General features: G+C 38.4%; 1 protein-coding gene across 6 annotated transcripts in view; it reads right to left on the reverse strand.

Annotated features, from left to right (window-relative positions):
- DOPEY1 (dopey family member 1) overlaps positions 1 to 18,805 on the reverse strand; it is a 165,817-nt gene that overhangs the window by 87,780 nt on the left and 59,232 nt on the right. For 5 of the 6 annotated variants that reach the window (XM_019520432.1, XM_019520429.1, XM_019520428.1 and 2 more), the window contains exons 9-17: positions 18,053 to 18,161; positions 15,960 to 16,080; positions 14,939 to 15,058; positions 12,944 to 13,058; positions 12,149 to 12,178; positions 11,520 to 11,753; positions 6,197 to 6,818; positions 2,544 to 2,818; positions 1,567 to 1,719 (exon numbers count right to left, since the gene is read on the reverse strand). In XM_019520432.1, coding sequence (XP_019375977.1) covers positions 1,567 to 1,719; positions 2,544 to 2,818; positions 6,197 to 6,818; positions 11,520 to 11,753; positions 12,149 to 12,178; positions 12,944 to 13,058; positions 14,939 to 15,058; positions 15,960 to 16,080; positions 18,053 to 18,161 — 1,779 coding nt within the window. The remainder of the gene's footprint in view (positions 1 to 1,566; positions 1,720 to 2,543; positions 2,819 to 6,196; positions 6,819 to 11,519; positions 11,754 to 12,148; positions 12,179 to 12,943; positions 13,059 to 14,938; positions 15,059 to 15,959; positions 16,081 to 18,052; positions 18,162 to 18,805) is intronic. The other variant, XM_019520430.1, reaches the window with a different exon arrangement.

Here is an 18,805-nt window from a genome sequence, read left to right on the forward strand (position 1 = left end):
AATAAAGCGAAGCGCAATAAAACGAGGTATGCCTGTATTTGTTTTTACTTCAATCTTAAACTGAATAATACAGACCTAAGTAGGCCGCTAGTGTAATATCAAAGCTTGTAGTAGGCAACTGTCAATCCTCTAGATCATGGTGTATGCATAAGAAGTCTAGCCAGGTACCTGATGAATCTGCTTGTATGGAGTTCTGTGATCATCACTCCAATATCTTCAACATGTATGCTTAGGGAAGAGTATGGAGGAGGAGTGGGGGCTGCCCAAGACCTACCATACCCCCCTTTAGACCACTGAGACAGAATCCACAGTCCAGACATTCAGTGCCGTGATGGTTGTAGCTTCTGCCCGAGAGCAACAGATAAGAACTGCTGCTGACTGCCTAACATATCAGAGAGGGCGTGTTTCTGTCAGGGTGATGTCCCTTACCTTTCTCCAACCAAGGAATACCCACCAGGCAGTGAGGGCTAGGGTTTTGAGGCGCCCTATACTTACCTTACTCAGGTTACAACATTGTAGTATTTTACAGGAGCTACTCTACCACAAGTAGCCCTGCCACATTGCCACTAGGCGCTCCAAATCAGATGCAGTTTAAGGTCATACCCAGGACCAGCAAAGCTTTTAGTTTATTTTTAACTGGAGAAAAATGTGTTGTTTTATACATGATGATGCATCTCACCATCTGCATCCCACCCTTTTCAAAATTCTCTCTCTGCCCACAACTGAACAAATATAAATTTCCATATGTATAAAGTTTGGTCCTAAATATTGGGTATCTGCAGTTTTTGGCACGTGCTAGAATACAGGCAGTCCTCGACTTACAACGTTTTGAGTTGCAACGTGTCACGCTTACAACTGTTCTAAATTGACACCGTTTCAACTTTCTGATGGCAGTTTCGACTTTACATCGCTTGATCTGATGCGACGCCATGACAGCGAACAAGTTCGCTGCGTCTCCCATCTCCCTGGAGAACATCTGTTCAACCTTCCTTGGACACTTGCTTTAAGAAAGCAGACAAGACTCCAGAAAAACCTGCAGCCAAGACTCCCAAAAAGAATCCAGCCAAGAACCCTTCAAAAAGTCCAACCAAGAGCCCTTAAAAAAGTCCAGCAAAGTAACCTCAAAGAAGTCCTTCCAAATCAAGATGATTGCTGTTTACAATATAAATACATTAATGTAGTTACATTACACATCTATAATTGATTGAGTACAAAATTCTGGTTTATTTTTGTTGAAAAAAGGGTATCAGGCCTTGGTTCAGGAACCAATCCCCCATTTATAACATTATTTCCTATGGGAAAATCAGTTCTGAGTTACATTTTGACTTAAGACACCGTTTTCAGGAACCAATTGTGTCGTAAATCCAAGGATTGCCTGGATATATATTTTACACTTTTGTGTATACACGCCCCCCCACACACTTCCTCCACCCACTATTGAAATTGCTCACAATTCACTAGTGAACCATCAAGTCCTTCATTTACACATGCTACTCTGTTGCCACATATCCAAATACTTCTCATAACTGACTTTTTAACACCTTATAAATAGCTGAGAAAGTTTACCTTGTCTCTATGGGTCAGCTGTTGACTTATAACATCCTCACAAATGCTAGAAGATGGAACCAAGTTGTGTAACTGGTAGAAGAGCTCCACACTCTTCTGATGATGTTGAGGGGTTGTATCACCCAACTGGTTCCAGAGAGTTAAAGCTATATGCTTTGTAAACAAAAATAAGTTGTAAGAGACAGAATGAATGAATGAATATCTTGCATTCTGCTTAAGAATTACTAGCTTTACATTCTGAAGGGAGCCCTTTAGTGTCCACAGTTGAAAAACGCGACTAATTGGGACAAATTATGGGATTATAAATTGCTTATGCCTAAAGAAAAACAGCCCTGAAACAGCACTAACCTATTGTACAAAGTTGCCAAAAATTTCATTGTAAAGATCCAATGCTTTTTACTTAATTTCTGTAACGGCAGAATATTTAACTACCTGATATATTAATTCTTGTGTTTAGAAATTCTAATGTCCTTGCATAACTCATCTCCAGAATGTTGTATTTAATACTGTAATTATAATTTAAAAATTAAAATATATATTTTAGAAATAAACTGTTTAAAAATAGTTCTCATTCTACAAGTCACTAGGATCACTCTTTAAAATTGTTATTCTTTAAACTAATATCTACCCTAAACATCTTCTACCAGTTTCATGTCGTTGCTGCCTCCATCATCTTCTCTGGAAGCTCAGTTATTTAGTTCTTTCATTTACATTTTCAAAATACTGATTCAAATGAAGTTTCTAACCTGAACTGTGAATAAAACACTTTTAGTCATAGTAACTAAGTATTTCATTTAAACTACAAGAACAAAATATAACATATAACTTATCCTTAAGCTATATTTATTATTCTAAGAATAGTTAGATAGCTAAGGTTGCTGATCTTCACTTATAAAGAAATATGCCTTGTTGCTGGAAATGTAGTCTAAAGAAAATGAGACAAAATATTGCAAGAACTGCAAGGTAGCTTCTTGTACCTTGAAAAAATCTGTCTTTTCTGCCATATATCTCAGGTTGCCTTGAGTCAGAGGTGGCCTGATAACGACAGCCACTCTTCCTTGGTTTGGACTAAGAGGCTGTTCAGTATCCACACTGTTCAGATTTTCTCCAGTGACAAGAGCAACAGATTGAGTCATTCCAACCAAGTCCATTATCAAAGAAATAGTTACACCTTGAACACTAAAATCACTTGCTTGCCTGCAAGCATTCATAAGGGTCTGGAGCCACAATGGAGGATGCACCTGTTCACAGTCTGAAATAAAAATCAAAGGAAATATTTTTTATCACAGCAATTGAAACTGCAATTACATTTTATTCCATTCCGCATACTTGTCACACATAATACTTTCTGGTTACTTAAGCTCCACTACAGTCCTCTCTCTCGTATTTTTAACTGTTTTTTATCCTATGCAGAAAATGATGGATGCAGACAATAAGCATCCCTATTTTGAATAAAGTTAGAAGCAAACAATAAAATAATTAATTATGTACTAACACACCACTTTCTTTAAAATATGCAAAATTAATTTGTGAAAACAGACAAAAGATGCAAGGTCATTTTCTTAAGAATGAATTAATATAAAGATCTGTTACATAAAATATCTTCCCTTTTCAAGATCAAGTGAACACAAATTCTCTCGTTCTAAGCTAGATGCTAGATTAGACCACCATATCTACAAAATGTGTGAATATCACCAAGCCAATCCTAGTATCATTATGTTAGTTTCAACAGCTTTGTGTATGACATCTGATATGTGCATTTTATTCAATGCATTGGAACCCCTGGGATTCAAACCTGAGACTGGCATCTGTAGGCAGAAGCCCAGGATTCAATGCCACTGCACTGTTGGGTAAATGCCACTCAACCTAATGGGGGACTCAGTGACTTGGGCGGGGGAGAGGAGGCAGAGACAGTGGGATCAAAAAGTGCCTGATTGGAGAGGTATAAAACCCCACTTCCTACAGAATCTTGTCCAGGCAACAGCCCCGTAAGGTGTTGTTGTCTTGAACTTTCCCACTTACACTTTGATTCCTGTCTTTGACATCTTGGCCTTCATCACCTGTTCCCCTGACCACAACTATGTCTTGACACTTGATTTTAACACTCTGGCAACTAAACAGATACCTGGCTCTGACCATGGTTATTTAGGTTTTGGTAAACCCCAGACTCTGGTCCAATTGTTCTAGTCCATGCTTATTGTTCCTGGTTTCCTATTCCCTGGGTCATGCTTTCTCAATTTCTGGCTTCATCCTTGTTCCTGGGTCCTGCCTATTGACCCCTCTGTTTCAGATTGCCTAGCTAGCTCCTGACTTAATTAAGTGACCACCTACATCCTGGCTGTAAGCCTGATAAAGATGTCACACCCATAACTGGAAGAGTTATGATAGCACAACTTTTAAATGTAGACTTTATTTAATGAAGAATGTGTGTTCACTTTATTGTGAAAAGGGAAAATATTATGTATGTAACAGATTTATATTAATGCAGCCACTGGTCAGAATTGCAGCATTTTCTATTGTCATGCCATAGAAAAAGTATGCAAGTAACCCTTAACTTGCACATAATTAAAGCTAGGAAAGCATTACTATTTGTATCTTACAAATGGCTCAAAGAGGTCGTGACATGCCCAAAATACCACAGGCAAAGGCAGAGTAAGCAGTAGATCCACAGAAGACTCTCAGAATTTTACATAGGTAGGAGCTTATTTTTTTTAAGGGGCACAATCACGTTATTTTATAATTGAATGCATTTTTATCTACTCTTTTATAAAAGATATATTTCAGATATTCTGGATCTAATTAAATTATACATATGCCATACCCCTTGGGAACATAATGACATATACACTCAAAATTCAGTCCGAATGATAAGTAAGTGTCAAAACATAAGCAATTGCCATTAAGCTTGGTAAATTATGTGCATTTAAAAACCTTCATCTTCAAAATCTGTAAAACAAAGTAAACCCCCCCAAACCTACAATGTAAAGTTTCAAACATAAATAAACAAGAGCCAAGACATCAGAGACAAGGTTTTATTTAAAATCAGGGGTGTCAAACTCATCTGGCCCTCTGAGCCAGTTGAGTTGCCTGGGACCAGTCAACAGAACAGATGAATGGTGTGGAGCTGGCCCCTTGCGCTGGGTCAGGTCCATGAACAACACTCCCGCACATGCCTGCTGGATGCAGAATTTGCTTTAGCCAGTCCAGGACTACACCATATGTGGTGCCTGCTCTGACCAAACTGAGATAGGACTGGCATGCAATGTTTGCTTCAGCTGGTTTGGGTTGTATGTCCTGTGTAGGGCAGGTCCCTGACTGGCTGGAATGGGTGCTGTATATGGTGTAGTCCTAGACTGGCCAGATTGTGCACTGGATCTAGCTTGCGGGAGACCCACAGAGCCATCCCCGCTTCCTTTTGCACTTGCTAGATTAGTGCCTAATCCAGGATTTGTACTGCAGATAGTGCCAACCCAAGACCGACCAGAGTTGGTGCTGGGTACAGCAGTCCTGGAGGCACCATGGGTGCTGGATCTGGTATGTGTGGGAAGGAAGCAGTCCTGGACTGGCCCTGTATGGGACCAACACTTAGGGCCAGATGATGCGACTGCACAGGCCATATTTTGGATACCCATGCTTTAAAGGTAACACAATTTATACCTTATACTCCTGTGTCATACTGTGTAAGAACTTGTAACTATAAATGTCTTGAATTTTGTCAGATAGCATTTATTACTATAACTTTAAAAATATTATTTTATTAATAAATTGCTCAAGATTAATTAATTATTCCTATGAGTTAGTGTGCATACAATACTATATATTCCTCATCTACATTTTACTCAGCTCCACTATATTTGATTAATTTCTTCTGATATATCTGTAACCAGTCTAGCTTTACTATAAGGAAATTATAGCTTTAATCTTTTCAACAGCAAAATAAATTCAGAGAAACTCTAGACAGAGGTATATATGTTACTGACCTGAAATGTATAACTTAAGATGGCATATTTGTTTTACAGTGTTATTAATGTGGATGTTATTATTAATTATTAATATTATTATTGTGATATATAAAATATTATTATTAGCACTGCTATTATTATCATTGATGTCATCATAATTACTTATTTATTAATGTAGATATCAGTGTAATATCTTGAAATGGGATCAAATACAGACTCGCTATAGGCTTCTGACTATAACTTGCATACACAATCACTGTTCAAGGCATAAGAAAGGCACTATTAACAGCGAACCCTGATAGAAGCACCAGTTGTGTGTTTCATATTTTGAGTGCACAAATTTAGATGCTGGGTTTCATCCTCAGGTCTCTTTCTCCATTTGTCTTCATTGGCTAAAACTGGCCTGTACAAATTCTCACAACAAAACATATCTTATAGGAAAAACCTTTTTTTAAAATAATTTTGCTATAAAGTACGTAACTTTCCAAAAAAAATTCTACACCATAAGAGGAAAATATATGTTCCTACAAAGAGCAATAAGGAAAAAAATCCAAACATATAGTACAAACCCTTACTAATTAAATTTTTTCTTAAAACAAATAGTTTAAACTAAAAATGGAAAAACCGGGGGGAAGGGGGGGGGAAGGGGGTAAAGAAATACTACTTACCAACATCTGATTTCCCTGCATGTAATTCTGAAGTACGGTTTCCCTCTGCAATGTAAACTGGAAAACTTGAACATTCAAGGTATAGCTGACATGCAGCAATAAAGGCAGAAAGGTATTCTTTTGATGGTAATTTTTTGTTTATTTTTTTCCCTTTAGCATCTCCTTGTGATTCTCTCTCCCATTTTGCTGGTTGTCCTTGCTCTTTAGTATGGTCCTGTTGAAGGTCTGCTGCCAAAGACTGAGACAAGGAATTATTCTGAATGATATACAGGTTGATAAATCTGGTTAAAAACTGTTGGACATACTCCAAGCAGCACTGCATTGCAGTCTTTTGGATCGTCTTCCCATTTCGAGTGGCTGCTCCCTGTGTTATGGAAGGGGGCTGTACAATGGTTTCTTCAGATCCCACAGTTGATGCTGTTTCAGTCTCTGAGGATGTGCTACCTATAATAGGGATACCAGCAGCTCCATGACATTCACTCACTGCTCTATCAATATCATCAGCTGTGTCTGCTTGGTACTGTACAAACTCAGTGAATCCACTTTCTGATGATCGACTGCTTGGAGGATTTTCACCATCTTCAAATACATCATTAGGATTTTCAAGTGAAACTGATGGCACCTAATTGAGACAAAAGTATGTATAGCCACATATTACAAAGTAACAATGAATGTCAATAATTAGCAATAAGAAATTAACTTAGTTCCCATTTTGGAAACTATGGCACTCTAGAAGTTCCAGCACATTATAAAGTTTTAAATTATGCCTATTGTATTCTTTTACCACTGCATTCTAGTGCACTTGTTCTTCATCTATTTTTGATGCCTTGCAGCATTGTTGGTCATGTTAAAAATCAAACTTAGAACTCTCAAAAATGTATTTATAATAGATAATATCAACTATAAAAGAAGCAAATATTACTTATCAAGTTAAAAAAGTAATTAAAAAAGTTTTAAGATATATAATTAATATGCTGACATGGCAGGAGAGAAAGGATCAACATGGTAAATATAATTATTTGAAAAAGCATTTGAAATGTGTATACATAAGATATTATTATTAATTTATACAGCACTTTATGCCAAAATGCCAACATGCCAAACCAATATAATTTCTTCTTTATAACAGGAAGCAAGGCACTAAATTACAGCTTAATTAATGGTTATTTTGGGTACTAGAGGGATATATTGAGTTTTAAGATTTGCTTTTAGAAGACCAAAATAATTATCTGTTTATGAGTGCAGCAGTTTTCCAATTAAGTACACTATAAAAGATGCAAGTGCATGGAGGCATTTAAAAGGAGATGTCAAAACAGAGGCTTCAGAAGATGGAAGAAAGTGGGAAGAGATACTAGAAACAATGGCCAAAAATTGATGGTGAGCAGATTTAGGTTGGACATTAGAAAGACCTTATTCACAGTAAGGGTTGCCAGAATCTGGAATGGTCTTCCAAGGGAGGTGGTGCTCTCCTCTACCTTGGGGGTCTTCAAGAGGAGACTGGACAAGCATCTAGCTAGGGTCGTCTGAACCCAGCGCTCTTTCCTGCCTAGGGCAGGGTGTCGGACTTGATGACCTACTGAGGTCTCTTCCAACCCTAACATCTATGACTCTATAATCACAGATAGTTTTACATAATGTCATTGTACAAGTAAATAATTACATTAAAGTTTATTAATTAATTTTGATTAAATTCTGCAGGTGCATTGTTGACATGGGCTTCCCAGTTATAACTGTTAACTTCTGTAGGATGAACCAGTTTCTTGCAATATAAAGTATTAAGTACATAAATTCCTTGCAAAACAAAAAGCAAAAAAAAAATACCACACACAAAAACTGCTTAATTTAGCAGCAAAATTTTTAAAGCTCCAAAAAGTATAAAAATTTTTCTGTTTCTTAAACAAAAACACTATTAATTATCGAGTTATTATACCTTCTCTATCAAATGTAAAATTTAAATTTCAGTATCTTTTTCATAAAACCAAAACCTAATCTATAAACAAGTCTAAAGTATCTCAATACAGAGCACACCATTATTATTAAATTTATAACTTAAGTGTATCACCTAGAATATTTCCTCCCTTACCCAAGATATGGAATACATAAAAAAGTGAAGTGAGGAATTTTCTTCCTGTAGTTGTGAAAAGAGAAATGCACAGTTTGATTGAAAATAGCCGACTGCTGATGAGATCAGACAGAAATGTACATTTTTAGGAATAGAAAAGAATAATTACTTATGCTACAAAAAAGAAGTTTTTTGAGATGTGTTACCTCCGTGGGTGTGCATATTGTAGGCGTACACTATAGGTATGCAATATTGCAGGGCTGTCCAATTTTAAAGTGCCTGGGGACCACATGCCCCACAGGTCACACCAGTGGGGGCTGCATATCATAGGCGCACCACGCCACAGGGATCACAGGCCCTCAGGCTGCATGCCCTGTGCAAGCTGACATGGGCAGGTGCCCCTCACCCTGCTGTACCAAAAGTATAGGCAGGTATTCCCCAGTGCAGTACAGCAACTCACTTCACCTTAAGCTCCCTGAGGGCTCCCTCTGTGGCATCATGTCAAACATGCACTCCAGAATGTTCCCCTGGCACCATGTAAAACCTGGGGGAGGGAGAGAAAGTCCCGAAACAACCAGGCTGCTCTTAAAGCAGCCAGAGCAACAGGAGCAGCTGCAGGTGTGTGGGAGCCTGGGGGCCACATACTAATCCCTCATGGTCCCATAGGCTGCCAGGTTGATATCAGTGCCCACTGTGACAGCCCTTCTGCCCTGTGTGCCCCCAAAAGCACTACAGTGGTGAGCAAAAGTGATAAGTTGGCCTCCACCTCCACTTAGTTCCTTTGACAATAAGGATCAACAGAGCTTCCAATTAGTCATTAAACAAAGGAGTTGCAGGGGTAAACGTATGAACAGCAACCCAGGTAGTGGCCCCACATATTTCAAATATCATTATCCAAAACATACTCAGATAAGTTTTGAATGGGAAAAGTTATTCTCTAATTCAGGGGTGAAAAACCTACAGTCCACAAGCCAGAAACTGTCCCTGGCAAGATTTAATTCAGCCTATTTAGGGAAGTAGCAGTGCCAAGGTTGAAAGTGGCTGCAGCCTGTGTTAGGGCTCAGTTGTGTGAATGTGGGCCCACTGTTGACAAAAGTTTGCTGACCCCTGCTCTAGTTCTTTGTAAAAGCCATGGACAGGCCGGAGGAAGGTATGAATGACTTCACTGTGCCATTAAAAGACAATGTCTTTACCATATTTAATGTGTGAAATCTTGCTTCACAAGGGATGGGATAAAGCTTCAGGAAGAAAATTAGTAACTGGATAAATTGATTGAGGCAAAAATCCGAAGGTGCCTCAGGAAGAAAACTGGGGTGAGGCCTAAAGATGATCCTGTCCTTAAAAATATGCCGTACAGAGGAACAGACATGGGGCCTTTGATTTCTTCTATTCTTCTACTTGAAGTGGTATCCACAACTTGCTAGAAAGAGCAGTTGCCATAGGTTCAAGAAAGGCTTTATTATGTTAATGAGGGTTAAGCTGAGATCCTAGAAAGAGAAGGCTCCTTCATAGCCCTGGGTAGGATCTTTCAAGGAATTTCAACAGGATGAACCCAGGTGGTGGTTAGTAGAAAACTGCTGCTAAATATGCCATACAAGAGAGTCTGCATTACATTTGGGTAAGCAGATAGTTCAGGTCCATAAGAATTGATGTTAGTAACAAAGATTTATCACTCAAACAGTGAGAGAAAAAACGTCTTCCATTTACACGTGCAGATGGAAGGTTTCCTACTTTTTAGAAGGCAGTTTTCAAATGGGCTGCTTCTTGCCAGCAAGCACCCAGACTACCAGTTGCAGGTCCTGGGTCTGAGAAATTAACTCTGGAAAAACTAGCAAAGAGATCAGTGATGTCAGGTCACAGAATCAAAAATCTCTTAATCGTGCTAAGGCTATTATAATCTCACAGCCTGAATCCTGTTTCACTTTTCTGATAACCAAGAGCCTCAGCAGAAAAGGAGGGAAGACAAACTGTCCCAGTGGCCACTGAACAAGAAAACTGTGTCAAGAACTGGGTTCATGAGCCCCTCTCTCTAGAGGGACATATCTAGCACTTGTCACTATGATGGGAAGTAAACTCCCACCTGTGGAAGATGTGGAAAAAACAGACCATTTACAATTCTATGAAAAATTCCTGATGACTTATGCCAGTAGAGTATCTCATAGGAACAGAAAAGCAGGCAGTCACTGAAGTAATGTGTTAGAACATCCCCCCAGTTCCAGAGATGTTTTAGTGCCTAGCAGAATGGATGTTTGCCAGGATATTAGTAAAAGACTTCAGATGCCACACAGAAACCAACTAGCAGAACTCTATAACAGTAGTTCAAATCTTTACAAACTACAAGTATCAGTCTGCAACTGATACTCCTTGATATTCCCTGTCCCTGGAAAACAGAAAAGAAAAAAAAGCATGAGGAACTTAGAGATGCACAGTATAGCAACACTACCATTGTATATGGGCAAAAAATCCTCTGGAAGGACTCTGAAAGAAACAAAGTTAGATTTTTCAAGAGTGCTTGCTATAAGCCTGATCTGGTACTTCTTGAAATCAGTGGTAAATGTCCTAATGACTACTACACTGTAAGCAGAGTTAGGCTTATCTTGAGTATTTTGAAAATTCCACTTTTTACCTTTTTCAGAAAAGAACATATTGTACAACTCACAGAGGATATGGGTAGGGACCTACCAAATTCATGGTTGGGCAATTTTTATGGAAACTTGCATTCAGGTGAGCTCTATGAAAAAAGATGGGCTCCACAAAATTGGGCAGGCTCCATGATTTTGGTGGGCTTGCTGAAAAAAACAACACCTTACTGAAAATAAAATGGCATCTCCCACTGTGGAGCCAGCAGTCCTTGTGGCCATTGTGGCCTGGCTGTGCAATACACTATGGGGAGGAGAACTGCTGGCTGGAAGGGCTGCCAGCAAGATGGCTGCTGCCCTGCCCCTCACCGCTGACTGGCTGAGAGGGCTGCCTGTTGTATGGCCCACCCTTCTCCACCAATCAACAGCAAGAGGTGGGGCCACATGATGGACAGCCTTTGCAACCAATTAGTGGGAAAGGGTGGGGCTGCATGGCAGGCAGTCCTTGCAGCCAATCGGCAGCACAGGGTGTGACCACTGGGGCTCCTCGACCAATCAGAGGCAGGGGAGTGAGGGGAGCTGTGCTCAGCCCATGAAAACGCCTGCTGGTCCTGAGATCTACCCATGAAATCAGCCAGTTGCCTCCCTGAGTTAGGAAGACGCCTAGATATAAGTTTATTACCTTTTTATCTTCCCATTCTTTGATGGAGCTGTTTTGTCCACTTGGAAGCTGCAAAATACCATCTGTGCCTGCAGACAACAGTGGAGGTTGAACCTTACTAAGGATCTTTGAGCAGAGTCTGAGGGAATCAGTTAGTTCAGACAAGTGCAAAGTATGAAGATGGCTTGTCAATGCAGAAATCATTCTAAGCAACAACTGAGGCAAGTGCTCCGTCTGTATTTCAATATAGGTTTCCTAACAAAAAGACAATAAAATTAAGAATATGTCTTTAAACCCCATCCCAAACTTACTTATAGTCCCATTATTATTCAATTAATCTTATTTTAAGCTTCTTAAAAATAAAGAAGGCAAACAAAATCTAGCAGTTCAAAATGTCAACTATATTTTACACTAACTTTATGGGACAGAAAGAAGGATATTTTAGGATAGCTTGTAATGAAAATATTCATGCATTATTACCATTCTAGTCCTTTAATCAACAACACAAAGACATTACAACATTTCTTATAACAATGCTGGAATTAAAAATTCTATTTTTCTTTGTATTTTACTTTCTTTAAAATATGGAATTAAGAATGAAATGTAACAAGTCAGTAAAAACTAAAGGGAAAACAGGCTGAATGTCATACCTGACACAGCACTCTCATACTTCTAGTAGGCTTTGAAATGAGAAAGCAAAGAATTGAGGAGAAGACAGATATACAAAAAACAGTTCCAAAAGTCTTCACTAAGTTAAGCAATGCTAATAAAGAAACAATAAATATCTTATTCTGATATTCAAGAGAACTAATATCAAAATAAAATGTGCCTTCTAAACTATTATATAAAATACATATAAACTACTGCAAAGTAAGCAGGTACATTTGTAACTAATATAGAGCAGACTTTAAAGAAGAGCAGGGCTAAACTCAAAATAAAATCAGTTAACCAAAGAACTTGTAGGCTTATGCATCAGAAGAACAAAAACTGATTTATTGTATGTAATAGGATCCAGAAAATGTACTTCGACATTTTTTTAAACTTCTGAAGCAGGGGTGTCAAATACGTGGCCCGTGGGTCAGATCCAAACCATGGAGCCATGTCATCTGCCCTACAAGGCTCCTGGAGGGGCCAGGAATTTGGAAGCAGCGGAAGTGGGGATGGGACCCGCTGCCAAAAAGGAGCCTTTTTTTTAACCCCCATGGCTCCCTTTTGCTCTGTTTCTTCACCATGTCCAGATCCAGCCTACAAGGAGGCTCATGGTACAGATTTGGCCCATGAAGAGCCCTGCAGTCCAGATCCAGCTCAAGGGGTTATTGGATGAGTTTGATGCCACTGTTCTAAAGTAACGAACTATTTTATACAAAATATTCCTGGTTTTGCTCAAGGTTAATTCTCAAAAGTACTGTCCTCATATACCTACAAATGATGAGTAACAGTCTTACCAAAGAAACTATATCCAACAAAAAGTCCACTAGTAGGCAGAAATTGGTCAGAGGTAGCTCAGATGGCTCGCTACCACGTCCAGGCCCGGTGTGAAGTCTAGCATGCAGTGTCCTCCTGTGAAATTAAAATAAATTTGTGCAGTCCTTTTGTTTCATTTATAGGCTTAGTTACATAACAAGTTAAGGCACAGCTGTACACATCAAAGAATGGAATGATGTTTTATTAAAACTATGTTTTAATTTAAATTAAATCTATTTTAGTAAATCCAGATGGACTATGTTCTTTCAGCAGTACTTGCATTTCACCCTACAACTTGTGTTGATGATCAAAAATCTGCTATTCCAGTCATTATCTATTCAAGCATATTTTTTTTACAGTGAGAGATTTAAGAGCTCAGTCATTTCAGTTTATCAAAACAAACAGTGAGAGGTGACTTGAATACTATATGCAAGTGCCTCCACAAGGAGGAAATTCTAAGTACTAAAGGGATTTTAATTTAATAAAAAAAAATATAACAAGAACTACTGGCTGAAGCTAGGCAAATTTTTGACAATGAGGGGGATTAATCATTGGATCAATTAACCAAGAAGGTGATGGATTCTTTATCACTTGGTGTCTTCAAATCAAGATTCAGTGTCTTTCCAGAAAATATTGTAGTTGCACAAATTAAGTAACTGGATGAAATTCAATGGCCTATGAAACATAGATGGTGAGAACAGATGATTCAGTCTGACAATAACCACTAGGAACTTATGAATAATGTATGAAAAAAACTCACTGAAATAAAGACAGATCTTGTCCAGGGTGGAAATACTATTTACAGATTTAAAAAAAAAACCCTGACTTCTCTACACAACACAGTCAAGACATCCAGACATTAGAGTAACAAGCAACTATTTATACTAAAATCCCAATATACTCCTCCCTTGACAGAAGGCTGGTTTTGCTCATCAGGCATTTTGATTTAGTTTAATATCCTAAAACTGGAAGAAAAAATCCCAGGGTATTTTATGCACGTTTAATAGTAACATGTGTCCATACATTAGCCTTGAGCATCGCTCAAGTGTCCCATTGCCATAATTCTGATTCAGCGTGAAGCAATCTAGCTAAAACCATTCTTTGCCTTTTTTTCCAAAGGATTTTCCAATTCACACTGAAGCAGCATTTGAAGAATATTAGTATACATCAATGAAAAAAACCTGAAGGTACTAAGAAAAATCTCAATCTCAGGAAGTAGACTTGGTCTACATTTTAAATTTGGGCCATCATAATTTTTCCGATTATGGGTGCGACATTCTTGTTTACACTGAAATGGTCAGCTCCCCTCTCCCCACCCCATGACACTGTTTTGAGAACATTGAAAATGCAGATACTGTTCTATAAATATAAAGGTGACACAGAGTATGGCAAGACACATATTAAAAGCACTCCAAGTGTTTTTTTGATGGATCAATAGCATAGGGAGGTACAGTAGCCTCCCACCAAACCTGTTCTTAGTTTGCAGAGGTTGGAGGACTGGAAGGGTAGTGATCCCAGAACCCAGTTAGTCTGACCAACAAACCAATTGTGTGCTTGCTAAGCAGACAGAAACAATCTGTAAAGTGTGTTAAAGTTATCCCTGTTCATCCAGTGTTAGTAGAAATGCCAAACTGTTATCTGCCCATTCATATTTAATTGCTAAAATGTTTAAGTTTCTTAGCAAGTAATAAAAATTACATCTGTCCACCTTCTTAAATTATTATACTAAATCCTCTTCCCATGGGGAACAGCAATCCTTATATAAAGTACCTTTGCACCAATATAACAGCATCCATGCTGAAAGAACTGCACCACCTTAACAACACAAATAATGCTAAAAGGGTACAATGTTCTAGTATTGAACTTAACACTTGAGAATGTCTAGTAGGGTACCTTACCCATTGCCCTGCCAATGCACAAACAGGAGACAGCCAGATCCAATTTTACACTTACAGGAATTAAACAGTGTAACTTACCTACAACATTCTTCAAACCAACGAGCAACATAATCCCACATATAATAAGGCTCAAAGGAATTAAAGAGAAGATTGGCAGTTTTAATCAGCTCTGCTGTTTTCTTGTTTTCCCTCAGTTTGCTAAAAACAAAGAGAAATAATGTCATTTAATGTGTATTGTTACACATCATGTTAAAAGTTATTGCATAATTCTAATACTACATATTGATATAATATATATGCTGATATTAATACAGTAGTTACTTCGGCAGCTCATCAGCTGAGTGTGTACAGTTACCTTTCCCACCATGACCTGGCATGACTGTCCTGCTGCTCATCATTCCCTGTGTCTGTATTTCCTTTCCTTCTCTATGTACTTTTCCTGGATTTAGTTTCCCATTTTCATTTTAATATTTCTTTATTCCTCACCCCTTGTTGTTTTCTCAGTTATCCTTTCCTCCAGACTTTCCACCATCCAGTTTCCTTGTCTTTGCTTTAAATTGTCCTCTCTACCTGATGCTCTCTCCCATCCTGTAGTTTTGTTCTTTCTTAATAACTTTGCTTTCTAAGAATTTCCCATCTCTTAGTGTCTCCCTACGTGCAAGACAAGAAGCTCCTCAAGCTAGTGCCTGCCTGTGCCACCTCTCAACTACTGGCAACTGAAAAAGCTTTTCTTCACATTTCTCAAGACAAATAATGTTCTTCATATTCCAGTATTAACTGGACACTTGCACTAAATATTCCAAAATAACGTCATTGATACTGGAACTATTTTCGCACAGTAAAAATTAAAAATTATAACTAGTGACCATAGGTCATCACGCTTTTGGGCCTTAATGCAAAGCTTTAAGATCATTGGGAGCTCTGCCTTTAACTCTAAAAGGAGCAGAGGCAGGCTCCTACTCATTGCTACAAGTTTAGCATGCCTTCCAGCCACAAACAATATTTGATATCTATTATTTTTATAAGTTTAGATTTAAACCTCAGAGTGTTTTCTGCTAAGGAATTAGTATATGTTAAACTCTCTCTTCTTGCAATCCACCTGCTTAGCTGTGTGTGGTCTTTATTGAAGGAAGGTTCCACCTGTAGATCCAGCTCTGCTTTACACTGTGTATACAACGTTCTAAATACTTCAATCAGTACATCTTCTAAGATTGCAGGCCCTAAAATAAATACAAGAAATAACTGCAATGATAATCTTGCATTTAATGATACTGCAATAATGAGTATCTGAATCCTAATCATTAGCTGCTATCACAGCTTTGTTTATTAAAACCACAGAATAATTTTACTCAGTTATTGTAAAAAGCGGAACAATGCCAGAATTTTTTTTTTATGCTCCTATGCACATTAGAATTTAATACTGTACATGTTTTATACAATGGGATATGCAGGATAATTATCTGTGATCCCTAATTAGTTATGGGAATAAATCCTGACCCATCATGATAAAAATTCATCTAAGTATATAATGTAAGCATTATGGCCAGGTACAGACATTACACTTTTACTGGTATAAGTGACTGGAAACCAGTCGATACCCATAACAGAAGTTCAGCACACAAAGCCAGGCTATAGCCATTAAAGAACAGAAATTCAGAGCACACAGACTGGTTTAAAAATGTCAGAACCCAGTCTAATATTTAATGGTGGGGGGCAGCAATGGGCCTAATCTAGGCCAGCAGGAAAGGGGGTCTGCACCTTGGTGTAACACAAGCTGAATAACACAGATCAGATATAACTCTGCCCTGGAGAGGTGTTAACTTTGAGCTGCTGAACGGATGCTCAGAACCAGGGGCAATGAATAGGGGGTGCATATGCACCCCCTGCCAGGCCATGCTCCATTTAGCCGGCAGGCAAGGGGGCAGGCGGGAGTACCAGTGTTCTCTCTGTGAGTGCTGGCTGGGGCCGCTGGGGGCCCACCCCACCCCAGTCAGTGGGATCAGCCGCTGGGGGACCCCCTGCCAATCGCTGACTCGTGTCAGGGGGGCATGTGCCCCCCCCAACTCAAGAGGCACCAGACGCCCATGCTTAGAACCAGTTTCAGGTATTAATGTGTGGGTTAAGAGCTCCAGGAGCTGCCCCAAATTACTGTGTAACAAGGCCCTCTGTTAGCCCTGTTGAAGCAATTTGCAAACATGATCCCTTTAATGCTGCATACTCCATGAAATCTCAGTGTGGGCAGTGTCATTAATGATTTAAACTGCCTGGCCCAGAAATCATGAGCAATTGAGAAAAAGTCAAACTATAAAATCAAAAACATAGCCTGGTGTATTGGTCTCTGTAAATTGGCATTTTTGTTGTCCTCCCCACCCTCCCCCTACGTTTAAAGGGTTGCTTTACTTTTGTCTTCTGCTTCAAAAATGAGGACAAAATAAAGTAAACATATGCTTCCATTTTGCATATCTCAAAACGATGTTTTAGGGGTGGTGGAACAGATTTAAAATGGAATATGTGGTTTTATTGATGTTTAAGTTGCATGCAAAAACACATCATCCAAAAAAAAAGAAAAAGAAAAAATTAGTAACAAACATTCTTGGTAAGAGGCATCATCATTCCATCCACATGCATCTTTTATCCACATCCTCTCCATTTTCACTTGCATCTCATCACTAGTAATGCTTACAAATATTAAGCAAAATTTAATTACTCCTTTTTGTTAAAAAGGCTACAGATTTTCAAAGCCACATGACCTTTATTTATGAATTTTTCTTGTGCATTAGAACAATTGGGATGCATCATGTTTTTAAAGAAGTCTTATACATACATTTGCATATATCAGGAGAAATAAGAATAAGCCTAGGAATCCATAAAACTGTAATTACTGAGACATTTATTTTTTTTTAATAGAGTACTACCAGCTTTGACTTGTTTTTCATAGATATTTAAAATCTAAAATAATATTCTTTGCAGTACTGTAACACCTTTGCAATGATACTTTTACTTCAGATTTTCTGCAACAATAGCAAAACTGTTAAGATTTCCTGGAAGGTAAGAAAGAAATAAACAATCGTCTTAAGAAATGCTACAGTTCAACTCTACCAATTATTTACTGGAGGCTTCTTCTTCTTTAACCTGTTAGCAAAGCAAAATGAAAAATGCAGTAAACGCTCAAAAAGTTTTTGGGAGAAGTACCTAGTTCAGGCTTATCCAGTAAACTGATAAGAATCCGAAAAGGCTTCAGGTCTTGCATTAGTGTACTCTCCTCTCCATGTCCGTTAACTTGTAAGATTCCCACCATTGCCTATGAAAAGCACAACCAGATCAGGAAAAAAAAAAAAACCCAAGAAGGAAACCAATTCTGTCAAATGGTTCAGCGCAAATCATATAAAAGGGAAATTATTTTTAGTGGAGGAAATTGTTCTCTCAACTCATGCAGCTCTCTTCATACTTATTCAGTAGGTTCGTTCCCCCGCCCCCTCCGGAAGTCATATTCTGTTCCACAGTTTGCTTGTTCTAATATTTGTAGAGGTTGAGGAATACACAACAAAGTGGTATTAATAGATGCTTATTTAAAAATCTTTGAAAGTAATATAGGTAAGGGAGACAAATGATCAAGAAACTTCCTGAGAACCTAAGAACTTTTAAAAAACAGTGCTGAATAAAATAGTAATCTACCTATCCAGGATGAACCTTGCCAGGGTAGAAGACCTTGCTAACAGTGAAAGCTTCAAAAAAGGAACAATGGGAAAAACATTGAAACCCTATCTTGAAGTTCTTTATTCTATGATATCAACTGCAGAAAAAAAACTAGCTAGACTCTCACAAAGTCTACTTGGTTTCTCTCTGCAGCTGACACAGCTGTCTGAGTAGGAATTATTCCATTTCTTCTACAAGTTCTAAAAAAGAGAAAAGGGAAAAAGGAAAGAGAGAAGAAGAAGAAGAACA

This window comes from Gavialis gangeticus, unplaced genomic scaffold (genome assembly GCF_001723915.1).
Source record: "Gavialis gangeticus isolate Ggan-Ray unplaced genomic scaffold, GavGan_comp1, whole genome shotgun sequence".
Classification (NCBI taxonomy): Eukaryota; Metazoa; Chordata; order Crocodylia; family Gavialidae; genus Gavialis; species Gavialis gangeticus.